The sequence below is a fragment of the Miniopterus schreibersii genome (genome assembly GCF_964146895.1).
Source record: "Miniopterus schreibersii genome assembly, chromosome: 21".
NCBI lineage: Eukaryota > Metazoa > Chordata > Mammalia > Chiroptera > Miniopteridae > Miniopterus > Miniopterus schreibersii.
The window spans coordinates 16,401,388-16,420,538 of NC_138123.1; the positions used below are offsets into that span (position 1 = coordinate 16,401,388).

The 19,151-nt window shown below is 41.8% G+C and overlaps 1 protein-coding gene across 1 annotated transcript in view; it reads left to right on the forward strand.

Annotated features, from left to right (window-relative positions):
• RYR2 (ryanodine receptor 2) overlaps window positions 1-19,151 on the forward strand; it is a 472,766-nt gene that overhangs the window by 162,505 nt on the left and 291,110 nt on the right. The window contains exons 4-6 of the mRNA XM_081124070.1: window positions 6,047-6,067; window positions 11,379-11,393; window positions 18,982-19,056. Of these exons, the coding sequence (XP_080980196.1) occupies window positions 6,047-6,067; window positions 11,379-11,393; window positions 18,982-19,056 (111 nt within the window). The remainder of the gene's footprint in view (window positions 1-6,046; window positions 6,068-11,378; window positions 11,394-18,981; window positions 19,057-19,151) is intronic.

Sequence of the window (19,151 nt, forward strand, 5' to 3'; positions counted from 1 at the left end):
TCTCCTGGGTCATTTGCCTTCCTGTGTAAAGTTAGAATCAGTTTATCAATATCCACAAGATAACTTGCTGGGATTTTTATTGGGATTACATTGTTTGTTAAAATTACTGTCTTCCTCTTCACACTCATCACTTTTTTAAATAGGAAATAGATCTGAAATTTATTTGATTTTATTAGTATATGAAGTTCATTATACTCCTAGTAGATCCATCCAGAGTTTATTTAAGATTAGTTTTGAGTTGATTTTCCCCCAGTAGCAAAGCATCAATCCCCTCGCTGTTCATGAGGGTGGTTCCCGGCCTGACTCATCGAGATACCTCTCCAGTCACATGCTCAGGTCAGACACCCCAGAGGCTACTCTAAGCCAACTCTCATCACACATGCCTGTCTGTAATTGTGCCCAAAGAGTGCTGATCAGTCACTGTATTTTTGATGTTTTAATATTTGATAGGGCTAGTTCCACCTCATTGCTTTTTTTCCCTCACAGATTGTTCATTCTTATTTTTTTACTATTTCCCCAAATGAATTTATTTATGGTATTCGAACTTAGTAATTTTGATGAGAGCTTACGTGGACGAGAGCTACTATGTTATTTGCTAACTACTCATCTGTCTCATTTCGTTAACACTGCAGTTTTTGCCAGAGCCCTTTAGACATATTCTGTGCTTAGAGAAAGGCAGTGTTGGCAATTTTAAGTTAGAAAGTGTACATATGTTCCTGAGGATGGACAGATGCAGGAAGCAGCGTAAGTAGTGTTACAGGAACTGTTCCTATTTTAAAATAGGAATAATTTTGGAAGCAGTAGATCTTACTCTCCCTTTTTCTAGTTCAAATTTTACAAGAACAATTTTAAACTTCTGAATGACAATCTAAACCCTTTCTTTGAATTAAGTCAGGGGTGTTCGAATGGGAGATTGTCAAGTTTGCTGTATTATGTAAGCCTGTTTCATTGTTTGATAAGCCCCCAAAATGTGAGGATCCTGTCTAATCAATACCAAAATCAGAGTAAATCCAGGAAATTGGGCTAACGTATAATTCGGTGAATCACTAGACTTACTTTTGTGACTTCATTTGCTTAATTAAATTTATGGTGAGTTTTTTCTCAAAAACCCTTTGTGATCTCATGTAGTTTAAAATGCAAATCACATTCTCTATTGCACGGAGAAGTGCTTTTTTCTTGTAATTTCCCCAACATTAATAACACATCTATTGGTCCTAATTTAATACTTTGTATTTTCCATTTTTTAAATCACTTCCTCCTGGGAGCTTTTGGGTAGAGATGTAGTTTGAGGTCCAGTGAATTCTTAACTCTGTTATTTTAAAAATATATAAAATGAAATGAAAAAGAAATAAAGAGAAAGAAGAAAAAATGCTTGCTAACTAATAAAAACATAAAACATTATAAAACCAATGAATTTATAAGTCAGGGAAACTTCTTTAATCTGATAGAAACAATGGTAAATCTTTGAATCCTGAATTACTGCAGCTCAGTGTTCCATAAAGGTGGTGAAAGTGGCCACTATTAGAATTAAAAAGTGAATTTTGCCCGGCCAGTGTGGCTCAGTGGTTGAGTGTTGACCCGTTCACCAAGGGGTTGCCAGTTCGATTCTGGGGCAGGGCACATGCCGGGTTGCGGGCTTGATTTCTGCTGGGGTGTACAGGAGATAGCTGATCAGTGTTTCCGTCTCTCCCTCTCCTTTCCTCTCTTTCAAATCAATAAAAGCGTTTTTTAAAAAGTGAATTTAGTGAAGTCACTGCTCAATATAACATTTCAGTTACATTTGTATATATTAGCAAAAGGCAATTACAAAATAAAAACTTCTAAATGAACTTACATTAGTGTAATAGTATATTATTATAATAAAAATGAAAGATGACCTGAAAGGACAGGAAGGACACACACTGTTCCCTGCTAGAGGCAGTGTCATGAAGGCTGCAGTTCTCTGTGCTCTAACCTGTAGATCAGGGTGGAGTCCGTCACAGTCTCCGTAGGCTTTCTTTATGTGTGCATGAAAATTTATGAATTGATTCTAAACAGTATAGGAAATTAAGAGGGTCAATATTAGCAAATGTCGAAGAAAAAAGCCCCCTTTGACTACCAGATATCAAGACCTATTTTGATGTCACAACAATTAAGGTAGTGAGGTAACAGCATAGACATAGAAAAATGGGCCAGACTAGAAGAGAGTTCATAAATAGGTCCACGCATTAGCGACCTGATTTGTGACGTGGGTGACCTGTAGTCCACTGGGCAAGGACAGTCGTCTTGGAAGCCACTGGGTCAGCTGAGGGGCTGGATGAGGGAAAAAGAATCGTGATTCCCCCCTTCTTCCCTCCATCTCCATATGCCAAAAAGTCAACACCAGACAGGTTGCAGCTCTCAAGTGGAAGGTAAAAGAATATATTTTCTATAAAGTAATATAGGAGAGTCTTTTCATGACAAAAACCACCAGGCATGAAGGAAAAGATTTATAAATTGTGCTATAATTAAGAATGTCTATCATCAGAGTCACCGGTAAGAGACTGTGAAAAGACACAGGCTGGGAGCACAATACTTGAAAAATATGAACAATTCTGGCAAATCAGTAAGAAAAAAGATAGGCAACCTAATAGGAATAAAATGGATAAAAGACATGAACAAAATCCTTCCCAGCAGCAGATATTCTAGTGTCTGCTTTACCCTAGCTGTCCTCAGAGAAGGGCACCTTAGGACTGTGATAGGAGCCAGCCCACCAGAGGAGCTGACACTAAAGGGACTAGTGATGCCAAGTGCTGGCGAGAGGATCAGTTTATACCCCCACTTTGGAAATCTCTTTTGCAGTATCTACTATAGCTAAGTATTTATAAACCCATGCCCAAGTAATTTTACTCCTGGTATAGGTCCAGTAGAAATATACTCATGTGTTCTCCAAAAGGTGTGTTTAGGAATGTGCACTAGAGAAGTACTTGTAATAGCCCCAGGCAGGAGGTAACCCTGTGTTCACCGGTTGATGGGTAAGTGAACTGGGATATGTTCATCCAGTGGAACAAGCAGGGGGTGAATGACTGCCACTGCCTGGGGCAGCGTGATGGCTGCTAACCCTGTAACGCCAGGTAGAGAAGCTAGATGAAAGAGAATGTAGTTTATATTTCTAAAACCAATAAAGGAAAAACTGACTGATGGTGATCAGTCACGCTACCTTTGGGGAGGGCGAGAAGGCAGCCTTTAGATCTTGGTGCTCATTACATGGGCTTATTGACTAGTAAAATTTTAGCAGCTGTATATGGTTTGTATATTTTTCTGAATTTGTTAAAGTTATTAAAACCACGGCCCCTCAAAACCATAATTTTACTTTAAAAAATGTAAATGACTTCATTATATTTTGAATCTTGGAATTTAGTGTGCAAATTTTAAGATTTCTCCCAATCTTAATAATAAACATGTGTGATGGGGAATTATGTATAGGGTAGAGTGTTTTTCGTTTCCCCCCTCTAATTTATTATTTTAAAAAATATAACATCAGGGTAATGGATTGTAGGCATGCGTTAAATATTTTAATTACTTTTCCTGTGTAAGCCTTGATATTAAAAGCTTATCTTCCTGATGGATGTTTTATAGTTGTGATGTAATGATGCAGAAATGCATCTCTGCAGAAAACTAGACATGCCGTTTGAACAGTGGAGAAATAACATCGTTGATGTTATGAGTCTCTGGGTGCATTTTACATTCTCTTATCTTGGGTGCATTTACTACGCAATTCCAAATGAAATGTAGACTAACACTATGAAACAAGAGAAGAAGGGTGGTGTATCTGGGATTTTGTGCACATAGAGGTGGCTTGGGAGAGTGGGGCTTTGAAGTCAGAGGTCACGTTTCAAGGCCAGGCTCCATCGTTTAGTAGCTGTGTGACTTTGTTGTTGTGGGAGAGTCATAATGCCTTTATATGCCTTTCGATTTTTCATTTGTAAAATTCAGACAATAGGATTACATGTAAAGTGTTAGCTCAAAGCCTGGCACAGAGTAACTACTAAATATGTGGCCGATAGATTTAATATGCAGCTTGGAATAAGCAGCCTAACTTTTTATTTTATGTGCCCTGAATTAATTAATTAAAATATGAATACAAGTTGTCATATGAATGTTACACCTTTCATGTGATTTGGAATTTGGAATTCATTACTTCTGTATTGTATTCAAGTTGGTATTTAAAATAATACTTTGTGTTTCTTAATGGACATTTTGTTTTTATTTGAAAAGTGAGGTTGCCCCTTTTTGTTTAGTCTAAAATGATAAAATATTTAAATTTCCTACAGATGTTAAAATAGTTATTTTCTCTGAATTAATGGAATCAATATATATTTTAAAAATCCCACATAGTTGGATAATAAATTATTGGAATAAATATTCATTTGTTTTATATGCTCTGTGGATGTGTTAATTGCTTATACTCTAAAATTGGTTAAGTTTATTGTGAATTCTGTATTTCCCTTGATTGGCTCCATATAAACCATTATCCATGTCACTGTTTACAGTGATTTGATTAAATGATTCTTGTTAACATTCATAAGGGACATGCCATTAAATCACTCTGTTTCCTTTATGCACAATTACAAGTTTATTGCCCTTTTGCCGGTCTTCTCATTCTGTGGACCATCTGTCATCTTGTGGGTTTAGCTCAGAATTTGCCCCAGCACTTGCTGTTGCTGTCTTTTTGAGGGTATTTGGATATTGAGTCTGTTATACTATTGCTATTTTCTTGATACTTAAAAAACTGTTTCTCATTTGTAATACAGATAATTAAAGAGTGCCTATTACTAGTACTAGTAACATGAATCTTGACTACAAGTTCTCTTTTTTCTAGAAAAATCCCACAACACTTTATCTTTGCACAGATGCAAGTGTGTGTGTGTGTATGTGTGAATGTTTAATATTTAGAAGTGAAAATAATGATGGGATAATATAATGTCTTTGCTAATCATTGAAATCTCTAAAAGTATGGTTTATCCTGCTTTCCTGATAAATATGAGAAGGAAATTATTTCATATTTCTTCGAGATTTTTGGGGGTTGGAGACTAAGTAATAAATACAAGAATTTGTCCTTTTGATGGTAGAGAGTGAATGATAACTGTGTTACACCAGGCATGACTAAGTTGCTTCCCTTTGCCCCAATATCTAAAGAAATAGATTCATCGCTCTAATAAATAGGTCAGTGTTTAAAATGAAGACTTTGTATAACAGCTAAATATCTTAAAAATGCATAGTGAGAACCAGGCTTTTCCATTCAGTAAATTGTTCTTTCTTAAATAACCATTGTGTGTTTTTAATTCAAAGGATGGGGGAGACTTAGAACAGATTTTTCTGGGGACTAAATAAAATACTAGAGAAGCCACAATGCTCTGTGATAAGTAACTTATTGAACCCATTGAATTTCACTGGGGCTTCAGAACAAGTCTGCTGTATGTTTAAGTTGATATTTTTATATCATTTCAGAACATTTAAAAAATAATCACTGTGTATGTTGCATTTTCAGCATCTTTGCTTCCAGGAGCTTGCTCACCAGGGATGGAGACACTTAGCAATGGCCCAGGATTCCCACCAGGGGCTGCCTCTTGTTATAGTGTGAAATTTTAGGTAACGCTAGAGGTTGGTGTAGAGAGCATTTACTCCTGTTTCATAAGAGATTTGTAGTTAGATCCCATTTGAAATTGACCTTTTCATTAAATAGATTCTTAGGGGACAGCAGTGGTTCCTAGGTCAGGAGGCCTCTTGGGCTTGAGAATGAGGCAAATATTCATGCTTGCTTTTGAATGTACTGTATTATTATTTCCTGTACCTGCTGCGCTTCTAGCCGAATGCCTTTTGAAGTTCTGATCACTAATTAATTGAGATTCTTTTTCAGGAGATTCAATGTTATTAATTAAAAGTTGGAACAGTGTTTCTTATCCTTTAGAACTGGATGTAGATTTTGGTGCAGGGACCACACTTTCAATCCCCTTAAGTGACAGTAATTGAAATGTTGCCAGGTATTTGCTTGTTTGTTATTTATTTTGGCTTTTTCTTTCTACAGCAGGTTGATGTGGAAAAATGGGTATGTGTTTCCACGGGTTTGCAGAGGAACTGTGACCTAAACACGTGCACGTCTGCTGTTGCCTCTAACCCTTTCCGTGTGGCTGCCTGGTGTGGCTTGTACTGTTTGTCTTCAGAATCACTGCTGTGTTGTGATGAACGAATTGGGACAGTCTCCAGTTAGAACCTCCGTCTGGTTTGCCTCAGCTGAACTGGGGGATATTAAACGCCCTCCATCCCTAGAGCCATGTGGTTTCTGTGTAATTGGCTTTGCAAAACAATATGCTTCTGGTCGACAGGAGGGCTTTTAGTAATATTATATATCTTTTATCAAAAACCTCAACTAATCTTAAAATCCTACGGCTGAGTTCTTGTGTTTTTCCATGTACCACGGGAAACGGCTGTTACATGTATTCGTACAACCTTGAAAAGTGAGATGATCGTCAGTATCGTGAGGAGACAGTGGCAGGATTCCAGGGGCTCAGTTTGGGGACCAGCAGTGTGACAGTTGTGTGACATGGCCAAGCTCCGTTACTACCATGGTCTGTTTCCTCCTCTGTTAAGTTAAGGAGCCAGAGAGAGGCGGGGGGAAGAAACAGGTAGAATTTGTTACTGTGTCGTGTCTATATTGAAGGTCACAGAGAACAGCTACCCCGCCCACTCTCCTGCCCTGTGGGAGGCTTCTCCTCTGTCCCTGGGTTAACTTAGGCTGAGTCCGGTGACCTTTCTTGTATTCAGACAGTGAAAGGCCCCCAACCATTTCAAGTCACACAGTTTCATTTTGGTGATTAAAATGCCCAGCCCTGTGCAATAAGAGGATCTGAATTTAACTCAAGTTAACTTGTCTCCACAGCTCAGCCTCTCCAGGTGGGAGGCCCCCTGCCAGTTGCTTCTGATTTAGAGTCACTCTCTCTAGACAAAGTGGGAGGAGAAGCCCTGGGCCGCTCTCCTGCTGGTATTTCAGGCACCTGTGCAGCCCAGGGAGAGATACACGTGTCCCAGGGATAAAGTGTGAGGATTACAGTAGCTTATCAGACACGTTTGTTCTCTGTTACCCTCCAAGAGAGAACTAGATAATTCCAGGTGCATATATGTGTCAGATCCATTGCACTCAAAAGAAAAGACAGTCGGTTAAACACTGTGCAGAGCTGTTGATAGCGTAAAAAAGACAACAGTTGCTACCAAACTGCCTCCCAAATACTGTGAATTCTTCTTAAAAATGCCAGGATGCCAGTGCTGGTCATGAGTGTGGGTAATGTGGGGCGTGGCCGCGGGGCACGGCCGAGGCTGTGTCATCACACGTGCAAGCGGGAGCCCAGCTCCTTTTAGATGCTTCTGGGGCTGACATCCACACGTCTGTCAACAGTGCAGTCTTGTATATTGTCAGTGGGGAGCCTAGAAAATTAAGCAAAAACATGGGATTTTTTAAAAAAAATTCTCACTTGATGTTTTATTGAATTTTAGAGAAGGAAGGAGAGGGAGAGGCAGAGGGAGAGGGGGAGAGACGAATGGGAGGTGGGAGGAGGGAGGAACTATGAGGTGAAGGAGTAACATTAGTCGGTTGCCTCCCATAGGCGCCCTGACCAGGGATTGAACCCCCAACCTTATTTTTGGCCTGTGAACAATGCTCCAAGCAACTGAGCCACCTGCTCAGGGCTATGTGGGATATTTTTATCATAAAACAAATAGCTGAGGTTTTCCACAAGTGTATATTCAGATATACTGTTGGGTAGTATATACTGATACGTGCTTGCAACTTGAAATTGTGATCTTAAGTTCCTTTTGTCCCCTAAAAGGAATTTGCTAGGAGCATCATTAATCATCATTAGTTTAAAATAGCCACCAACAAGCCCAGGTCTTTGGTGGTGAAATAACTCTTTTGTCAGCGTAGTGCAGTCTAACAGATTGCCCTCCTTCCTAGAGGAGAGGTTACCAGTTGGAAGGTGAGGAGAATCCTCGCGTCTTGATTCATGGAGAGAGAGACGGCAGAAGAGCCCACAGTGTGGTGGATGTTTGTGTGCAGGTGGGACAGTCCATTGGGAGGAGGCCTGAGCCAGAATTCGGCCCCGCCTCCGGGATGGTCACATTTGGTCACTGTTTCTCGGAGTCCCCAAATGTTTGTTGCTTTGTTGCTAATTCCTTATTTTTATAATTTTTGAGAAGACATTTTAGCAAAGGTTCATTTAAAACTTCTAAGACAAATCCATATACCAGGAATATTAATGTTTTCAATGACTTTTCCTTTCAAGACACTGAAATAACTGTAAAAAACTGTCAAGGTTGAGCTGAAAGGCATAGTTATGGTGGAAGAGCTTTTTCTGTCACCCGAATTCCTGTTTCTTTCTTTGAATAAACAGTAACAGGTTGGATATAATTATGCCCTCTCTCAATGTCCAATGTTTGATTACAATTTTCAGAATAAAGTATTGCAATTCTATTTTTCTACTCATAACCATTTACATATGCCGAGAAAATGCTTGAGGCCTTTTGGATCTACAGGGTCGCATGACACTCCCTTCTTTTTGTCACTCATCAGACTCCGAGGCCACTTGTGCTTGAGTTAAAGTTAACTCTGGTTTCACCCCCTGATGCAGGCGGGGGTCACGCCCTCAGTTCTGGCTCTCGCTTAAGGCTTCGCCTGACCTGTCAGTTCTGAAGCAGTTAAACTAGACTGGGACAGTCGTTACTGCCATTTGCAGTTTCAGCCTAAAAAACTAAAATCCCCTGTTGGTGTTTTTGTGTAATTCATCATTATCCGCAAATTTCCTTAAGACAGAAGGCACGTCAGGGTCTCGACTGGTGCCTGGACTTGAATTGTCTTTAAGATCATCTGTTTCTGTATCTTGTTTGATGAAATTTTAGCTCTTATCTAATGAAATTTTCATGAGGAAAATAAATTAATTTCTTTATTGAACTTACCAGAAGCATAAAAATTATATTCTTTACACTGAAATTGAAGCTGTTTTCTTCAATATTTAACTTTCTGCATGTGTTTTGCTTTTTTTTTTTTTAAATCATGTCATCACCTTCAGAAAGATTTACGTTGCTCTTTTTCTGTTGCTGTTTATCATACCTGTGCTCTGTGTACGTTGAGATTAGAATAATATATTTGTCCTTTTTGTTTTAATGTGTCTTTCTTTCTTGCCCTTGAGTGATCTTTCTTGATAAGCTAACGATATTATAACTTTGGCAACACCTGGCCCTTAGGCTAACTTGACAGTAGGTGACTTGTACAAAAAGTAATGCCACAAATAATCCTTCCATTTCTTATCTTTCCAAAACAACATGTCTTTTACACCTGCCGTTCTTTCCCCTATAGGAGGATGTGAGTCTGCCGATTACTCGTATTTGTTCTTTCTCACTGTCCCCATGACTTGCTCTGCCCACAGCGTCCACAGCTTAGGCATCCAAACACTGGGCGCCAATAACTCCACTGACCGCTCCTTTTTGTACTTAGCACAATTCTAAAGTAATTCAATCTAGACAACTGACAAAGTAAGACTGAGTACATTTCTGAAAGAAAAATCTTCAATTTAACCTCATGAAGAAAGTGTTAAAAACCATGTTCTGCAGCAAAATTTTGGAGTTTTGTTTTTTTTAAATTAAGGCTTAAAATGACTTTTCCTAATTCTTCACGTAGTGATATCCTTTTGAAACCAGACACAATGGGTCTGAGGCTGTCTGCCACTACTTGAGCCAAATTAAGCAGAAACTGGGTTGAATCACATATGAGCGTGTATTCCAAGAATGCCAGCAGTATGGGAGAGCAGCCGGTCGCCCTGGAAATTCTGCTCTGACCCCCTTCCCAGTTGTTTGACTATATACCCGTGAGGAGAAGATAACTCGAGCAGCTGCAGGGGCAAGTGTAACAGGGAAAGGGGAGGGGAGGGTCTGCAGTCCGGCCCTCAGGAGCCAAAGTCCTATAACCAGGTGGCTAAACTTCTATGATGCTACAAACAGCTCAGCACGTTCCTGGGACCAGAGAATGGTCAGCGTTCCTGAGGCAGACTCCCGGAGGGGGTCAGGGTCCGGGCACAGCAACTGAATCAAAGCGTGTCCTGTCCTTGGTCTGTTCTCAGAATGTATTTCTTTTCTGAGTGATGGACCCACCAAGGCTTCTCTTTTTACAGCCTTGTTTCACCCTCCTGTTTCCCAGGGTCTGTAAGAAAATCTCAATCTCTTATCTATAGTTAGTAAGGTGAATAATTATTTAACATCTGTGGCTCTATTCTTATGACCTGCCCTCCTGCCCTGTCACTTTAGCGATCACGTGTAGGCCCATGATTGTTTGGTTTCAACACGAACAGTAGTCACCTGACGTCATTTCCATTGATATCAGTAACAGATATGCAACCAAACAGCCTGTACTTTCCAATCATAAGATGAAATGGTTCTTTACAACTTTTCCTAGAAATTATAATATTAAAAATGAAAAAATCAGTCACAGTAGAATTGTCACTGAGTAACACACTTATCACTATGTTTCTATGTTTCAGGGGACCAGCTGTGGTATCTATAAATGTGTAGATTAGAAAACCTGCTGTTTTCTGTAAAGCTAATGTGGATTCATGTATCTTTTCTCTGTACGACTGAGATGCTTGTGACAACTCCATTTAGTCCTAGGTTTGGAAAAGTAACGTCATTTCCTCTTAGCTCTTTTCATCTGTGTTTGTGTACTAGGGGTAGGTTAAAGAAACGTTATGGCCTAAAGGGAAACTAAGGGATATATGCATATATCATGTTTTGTAGAAGAAAAAAGAGCTATTATAAATCATGAGAAGAGGCCGTGTCTTTTTAAGAGAAACGTTTCTGTGATGTTTTCTTTGGAACTCATGTCTCACAACGTGTGGTGATGAGGGAGCTGCTCACGGTGATTTTCATCTCAGCACATTAGCAACAAACAGTCTTACCTGCTTCTAACCCACTGTTTTTACTAAAATTAGTTGTGTTGCTGTTTATATCACTGCATTTTCATGCAGAAGATGAAATGAAAAGGTTTTAAAAGCATTTTCAGAGTATAATTTTAAGGTTATATCTTTGGGGGTTTTCGGTTCTTAGATATGTTGTAAATTGACCACACATTAAAGTACACAGCATGTTTCACAGAAGAAGGGAGGACTGATGTAAAAACATTTTTCAAAAGCGTTTTTGCTTGCTCCAGCTTTTACCTGGCATGCAGTTTATATTGTTTGTTGTGACAACACCGCGAATGTGTTTTTGTATGTTTATTATTCACATAATTCCAGTTAGAAATCTTTATAAATAAGAACTTTAAAAATGTCTTTAAAATAATATATATTTAATATTTTCTCTCTTTTCTTCTGCCCCCACAGAAATTCATGATGAAGGTAAGACATTGGATTGTCTGCTGTATGTTTGCTTTGTGCTTTTTAAGTCGGGTTTAATTTTTGAATTCATGGCACTTTTCTTCACATTCTAAAGTTTCAGAAATTAAATAAAACTTTAGAGCTTTTAACTTTAAATGAATCAATTACATATTTAGATTTGTCAACTTAATAAACAGTATTTGACATCTTTGTGTCATATGGTAACATACTAAGTTAACTTAGCCAAGAATTTTCCCATTAAAACAGACATTTTTCCTAGCTCTCCACTGAGCCTGTTCCCTATGGGGGTTGCACGGGCTGTCCTGGGTTTCAGCACTCCCGCACGAACACAGTAGGACATTCAGATGCCGGGAAGTTAGAAGAGGCACTGAAAAGCTGCTTGAGCTTTGCTTCCTCCAGGAGACATGAAAACAATTCAGTCGCTTTTCATTTTTCAACCAACTGGAAAAACATAGGCTTTAAAAGGAGACAGGAGAAGAGCGCAGGGCACAGGGTCATGGTGGCGTTGAAGGAAATGGAGTAGGGGGAGCAGGATGTCATTTTCTGGGACAAGAAGAAGGTTTTGATTTCAGTTTTAAGTACCTACTTCTTTTCTCATATAACAGCTGAAAGGTTAAGGTCGGTGGTGCATGGGCAGGCTAAACAGCTGTCTCAGACTGCGGATAAAGAAAAATTGAATTTATTTAAGGAATGGGGCTGGGGGATGGGAGTATCCAAAGAGAAGGGCTACACAGCACTGAGTCAAATTGTATTGGGTCCATGATGGCAGCAAAAATATACTTAGGACGGTGAGATAAGGAGGAGCATAGAAGCAGCCACAGGAGAGCCTCGCTGGGGAGTCAGAGAGAGAGGGGGCCCTGGAGACAGGTTCAAGGGGTAGGCCCAGGACGCACTGCTGTTGCCCATTGCTCCCCTGGTTGCAAGTCTCGTTGGTCCCCTTGGAGGGAAGAAGGGGGGTGGAGATGGCACTGGTGTGCTCCCCTCGTGGGGAGTGCACCCTGGGTCCTTGGTCCTTTGTATTTAAGTCTTTCTTGCAGGTGGAAATCTGAGGGGAGGTCTCAGGGGAGGGTCGCAATAGAATATTCATCAGCTTTCAGGGTCGTGGTCTCTGCTGATTGGTCAGTGCCGGGGCAGGGTTATTAGTCAGTGGAGCTGGTCCTGAGGCAGCCCTGACGCCACTTGTCTGGTTTTGCCACTTTTCTGAGCCTGGAGCTGAAATTCAACTGAGGCCTAGATGTTATCTTTAGGGAGGAAACACTCAGGGATCTAAACCGCAGGACCAGCAATGTGCTGGGGGAGGATAGGTTACCTGGGGAAGAAGGTTGTTGTTTTACCAGTTTTGCTCCTTGCGAGGCATCCGGGTCTTTCTGCCCTGGTGAGTTTCTGTACCTGGGTTTCTGTATCCAGCCCATCATCTTTGCTCAGCTCATGTGTGCCTAACAACAATCACAAAATTTAATTTTTAATTTTAAAAGTGAAGAAACAATGTATAGAGAAATTTATTCAGTTAATAAAGTTTAAAATTTCAAAAGAACATCATTTCAGAAGATACCATCTCTGAAAAGTGTTAAATCAAAATTCTGGTGTCGAGGAAGAGGCTGCTTGGAAGGGAAGGAAGCAGGGTCCGCGCCTGGCCGAGTGGCTGAGCTGAGTCTCGTTCACACGAGACAAGATGGGACCAGGACGCCTGGGGTGCATAGCCAGGGCCTTGTGTTAGCACGAAGGTGACAGTCTGGACAGGACAGCAGAGCAGAGCAGTAATTTGCAACCCTTTATCAACAAGGACACAAAACGTTTTCCAAAGTTTCAAGTGACTCCAGCTGTTATCTTCCAGCAGAATAAAATACTCTTATTACATGGGGAAGAGAGGACGTTCATCAGCTACTCAGACATATCGTGAAACGAGGGTTTTGGTTAGGAAATTTATAAACAGCAGCAGACAACCATGTCCTCTCCTGGCCCATATTAATAAGTAACTAAAGAGTTTGAAAAAATTCAGTTTTCTTGCTAAGTCTGCGTTTACTGTCCTTGTTCATCTGTCTCACCCCGTCCCAACCCCTTCGCCGTGGGAGGAGGGTGGAGGGAACCGTTGCCTGAAACACAGACCTCAGGACCTTGCATGAGAGCAGAGTCGTATAAAAATCAAGGCCCATCGAGAGGATGGCAAAAGAGCCTCAGCTGGTGGACCTCGGACACTGGAGCTCGGCCCTGGCTCCCCTTCTTGTGGGCCGGAGCCTAGTGGCGGATGCTCACACCTGCCCTGGACCGTCAGAAGGTTCGAGTGTGACCGAGCAGAGGGCTTGTGCCATCAACGATGGGAATTTAAACCGCGGGGAAGGGAAAGGATGGAAAATGCCTTCAGCTGCCACCTTTCAGTCAGGATTTGGACAGGTGTTGCACAGCCGCCTAGAACCAGGCCGACGCAACCTTGGGGTGGGAGCCGGTTCCTGCTGTTGGTGCTGAACAGTGATCGTCACTCCTGCCATGGGCCTGGTCTACCCTGGGGGACCCTTGGCTGAGACGCCATCACGAGCAAGCCCTCCAGTGCCAAGCGGCTGCGCCCAAGACAGTGTTCAGCCGGCTTCTCGGACATGTTGATTTTGCGCTGAAGGCAAATTTCTCATTGATCACTGGAATCATCCTGTGAACCTGTCACGACTCACTGGTGGAGGTGGCAGGGCAGCTCGAGTAGCTCCTGCTTTGAAGGACCCACGGGGGGACCAGCAGTCCCTGTGCTCCTGACACCCATGTCTGCATGGGCAGGTCATTCTCAGGTGATGAGAAACTTACACTCGGAGATATTTTTTATTTTTCTCCCTGAAACAACTCATTACCCAATTGTTATGTATAATATTTGAGGGTAAACTCAAATATCTGAGCCCTGAGAAAGAAGGGCTCTAAAGCAAATTTCTTTGGTTGTTGCCTCTTGTTTTAAACTTTGGCGGTGAGGTTCAGTTTGCCCACAGTAATGCACACCCCGGAGGACTTCCTCCTGTACCTCCCTGGTGGCAGGTGGTGTGCTAGCGTCGAGGGATACAGAAAAGTTTGCTGTGGAGTCTGATTTATCTAAAAAACACCTCTTGCATAAGGAGGGCCTGGAATTATGAGAAATGATTAACATAGCATTTTTGTATAGAAAAAAATTATTAGAAAAACAGAAAACCTTAAATATTTAGTTGTTATATAGCTAGCAATTCAGTTTTTAACATATTAGTACTAGAGACATGTTAATACATGTTAATACACAAATATATAGTACAAACATGTATTTAAAAAACACAGAGCCAAAACCACAAAACACAGAAACAGAACTTTTATGTGTATACAAACCTCTGCAGTTGATCTTAGCCAATACTATCCTGGTTTTATGTATTTTTATTTTTTGGCTTCTTATATGCATTGTAAGCACATGACAGTAAAACCTCAGATGTAGGTACAATGATCCAGTCTGCCCCCTCCCCACAGGGGATGACAGATGGATAAATTATGCCCCAGGACTGCATCTGATTCTAAACAAATATAAGTGTAGAAGCATTTCCATCAGAACTGTTGCTTATAGTATGGGTCCCCTCGTTCGACATTTTTGGTGAGATCCTGGAAGCCTAAGGCTAAATGGTATTAAAATAGTTTGTGGAAAACTCGAGGTGAGGTTCATTTAGAACACATACGACATGTGCTTCGATTTTCTTTGAATGTTTTCTCAACTTTTAAGTCCATCTGTAGTTCATGAGTTTGGATTTTTTTAGACTGTTGTGTAATGCTAACCCTGTCAGTCATCTCAGGGGTAATGGGACCAGACCCCCTACAGATCTCAAAAACAATTTTTAACTGATACTTTCAGAAAGTCAAATTTTACCTTTTATTAAATAATACTTGGCTCTGCAATTCCAGGAATATGTAGAGGGAAGATTTTGAAAATGGTAGTTGTTGTTAATTTCCCCCCTAAAAGGACAAAAGCTTCTAGACCCCCATAGCCTATGAGGTGAGTATGTAACAGAAGCTATATCAGGATCCAAGCTCTGCAGCCGGGCCACCAGGGCTGGGGACAGCTCACTAAGGACACCCCAGGCTCAGCTGGTCAGGAGGGCCGCTGGGTGTGGTGGGCTGACATTGCATTTCCAGGGACAGATGGATTCCAAGTCACACTTGAAAATGTAGGGATGTGTAAGTTCCAGGTAATACTTGTACTAAAAGGACCTGATAATCCATCATGTAGTTGGAGGTATTGAGAAACAGGCAAAGAATTAGTTCTTAAACTTTCATTTTTTTTGCTGATAGAGAACAAAGACCTTGAAGGAAATTACATGGGGCTTGGTGTGTAGTTGTTGAATGAATGCATAAGGCAAAGGAACAGACTGTGAGCTTGTTATGTCTTCACAGTGCCCTCAGCATCATGCGCTATACTCCCAGACAGTAGACGCCCATAAACAGGTACATTCTAATCCTCACCGAGGATGTTTTTATTGGTCTTAGAGAGAGAGGAGGGGGAGGGAGAGAGAAACAGCGATGTGAGAGAGAAAGGTCGATTGATTGCCTCCCATACGCACCCGGACCAGGGATCAAACCTGTAACCTGGGTATGTGCCCTGACCGGGAATTGAACCAACAACCTTTCGATGTACAGGACAATGCTCCAACCAGCTGAGCCATGCTGGCCACGCCACCCATAAATATATTTTGAATGAATAGGAAAAGATGTGTAATATTTACTGGAGAATTAGCAGGACTAACATATTGGTGGCATTAAAGTGAACTGAAGGCGTATTTGTGTTACTTAAAACAAAATTTCCTGATTCTTTTTTTATTTGGTGCAACTGTTCACTTATGTTTTAGATTCCAAGGAACAGTTAACAGGTTAACTTCCAAAATCACCAAGATTTTTCTTTCTTTTTTTTTGAGGTCTGATCTTGAAGGCAGGCCAGCCTCAAGCTGGCTGCCTCAGTAGCTCACTTGACAGGCATCTGGTTGGTACTGGATGGCTTCCCAAAGGTCTGGTGGTCATATCATGCGCTATAGGTTTAGGTTTGGGTGGGCAGAGGGAGAGGGACCCTGCTCCAGAAGACTAAATTACTGCTGCTTTTGATGTAGCTGTCACCGGCAGTGATGGTCAGTCCTCACTGAGACTGAGCAGGGGTGTCTGCAGCCCTCCTGCAACCCCAGAAGTGGCACCATCTTCATAAAGTACCTAAGTCCCCTACATTGGAGGAAGTCCGTAAATACAGGGTGGGCCAACTGTGAACCTGCTTTTGTCCACCCTATATTTAGTTACATAGGTTAAAGAAGGACTGGCCACATTCAACAAGAAAATGAAGTCATGCATCAAATTAAAAAACACAGGAAAGAATCACTTACCCCTTTGGATTCATCCCCACACACAGTTCTTCTGATAAATGTTTGTTGAATGAATTAAGCTACCCAACCGGCTCCAAGAGTTGAAATTACACATTTTATTTTATCGGAAACTGAGTCAGTTAGATTAATGTTGTTTAAAACGACAAGTTAGAAGAAAAGTACAGTAGCACATGTGACAGAAACGGCATCACTTTGTGATAGCAATGACATAATTAGTAACAATTAATTTAGTGTGGGTTAGGTGCAAACTTGGACGAGTTCTATTAAAACTAAATCGGGCATAATTGGCATTTAAGTGGTGAGGAAATCTCTAGTTAAAATCTATAATTGTGTAAAATCTATAGTTGGAAGAAAATTTAGTCACTGAAATGTCTCCTCTTAGCTTAGCCAATTTGCACATTTATACATATGTTCATATAAACATGAAATGCGTGGGCAGAACTTTACAGTAAAAGGAACACTTAATCATTTTGGGTTAAGTCTTTTAAAGTCTTGTTTTGACTGATGTGACTGTCAGGAAAGTTCAGCTGGATCCCGTCTTTGGAGCTGTATCTGGTGTAAGAGTTCGGCTCTTGTCACAGCAGTGCAAACCAGACAGGTCAGTAAAAGTGTCCTTGGCCACAGTAGTCACATGTATCATAGAAAACTAGGGTGCTTCCCACAGAGGCCTTGTGCTGAGTGGGAATGTAATTTTACAAAGTACATTTCCCCCCTTTTCTTTCAGTATGTGAAAAAGTGACTTCCCTTTTGTTTTAAAAGCAGCTTTTAAATAATTTTAATAACTTTTAATATCGATTTTAAGAATGGTTCTGAGGTCTTTAGAGCATACTGTGTAAAGTTATTTTAAGAGAGTATTTGAAACATTTGAGAGGGATATATTTTTAGTAAAAAGTATGATAGTGTTGATACTAAAGCACAGGCTGTACACTTCTCAAGGCGTATGTATCAGTATCATCAGTCTCATCCCTAAAACACTCAAAGACACCCCTTTCCTTTAGAAAAAAAGTGCAAAGCCCTTGGCTTAACGTTCTGTACCCTCTGTGATCTTACCCTGATCCAGTTTGATGGGTCCTGCTCAGTTTCTGCGCCCACCACTGCACTCCGTGGTCCCTTCCCTTCGGAACACCTTGCCTTGTGAACCATGACACCTCGGGTCACACTCCTCACCCAGCCTGGACGGGGCTCCCCCATCAGTTCCTCGTTTATCAATGTTGACTGAGGGCTTTGTGCTGAGGGCTCAGGTCTCTGTCCTTGAGGACTTCACAGTCCAGCCCAGAAGAGAAAGTGCTCACTTTGTGGAGTGATAAGGCCGGGTACCTGGGGCTGTAGAGCACTGAGGGAGCAGCTAACATTGTGGAAACCAGGTGAGGCTTCCCGGAGGAGGTAGCCTTGAACCTGAGTTTTGAAGCACAGCTTATGAGGTAGAAAACGCCAGAGTGAAGGCCATCATGCCCTGAGGCAGCACCAGGAAAGCAGCATGGCCCGTTCTGGGCAGGGAAAGTGTGTGGTCGGAGCTTGGGGTGTGGGAGGTGGCCAGAAAGGGTTGAGACAGAATGTTCTCTATACTTATACTTCTCCAAGTGTGGCCCCAGAACAGCACCGGCATCACCTGGGACCCTTTCGAAGTGAAAATGCCTGTGTTTACCCTGGACCTGCTAAGTCAGGCCCCAGGGGCAGGCCCAGGAGTCTGTGTCAGCCAGCTCCCCGGGGGCTCCTGTGCACACTCACATTGCGAGGCAGTTCTCTAGCTCGTGTGAAGGAATTTGGACTCTTTCCTATAAACAGTTGGAAGGTATGAAAGGTTTTTAAGCCTGTGGGTGATTTGATGGATTTTGTATTTTCGGAAGTAAGGCTCATTCACTGAGCAAGGTGCTTAGTCCTTGCTGTGTGCCAGGCTTCCTGCTGGGCACCTGGGGTACGGTGGGACCAAGGAGCCGTCGTCCCTCCCTTGCAGTGCAGAGCACATGCAGTGAGAGACACAGACAACAAATAACTGAATAAATAGTCACAAGTCATACTAAGTATTTACTGAAATCAGCCCTTTCTTCCTGAACTGGGTGACCTGCACCCCTGTGCAGGTCGTATGGACACTTCAGTCCACATGAGCATCTCCCCACAGCACTTGGCTGCCTGTACTAGCTCTTAACTTTTCCTTGAGAACAGAACTTTTTATTGACTTACTAAGTTTACTGCTTTGGTTTTTCCTCTCTTGTCGACCCTGTGTCCTTCCTCCCCAGACTGCTCAAGGCAGTGGTCACCGGACGCTCCTCTACGGACACGCCATACTGCTGCGCCACTCCTACAGCGGCATGGTGAGTAGGCGCGGCGTGCCCCCTCCCGGGTGAGCCCCGCACTGGGCCTCCTGGCCACTCGGGACAGCGAGGGGCGCGTTAGTGGGCTTGGACGC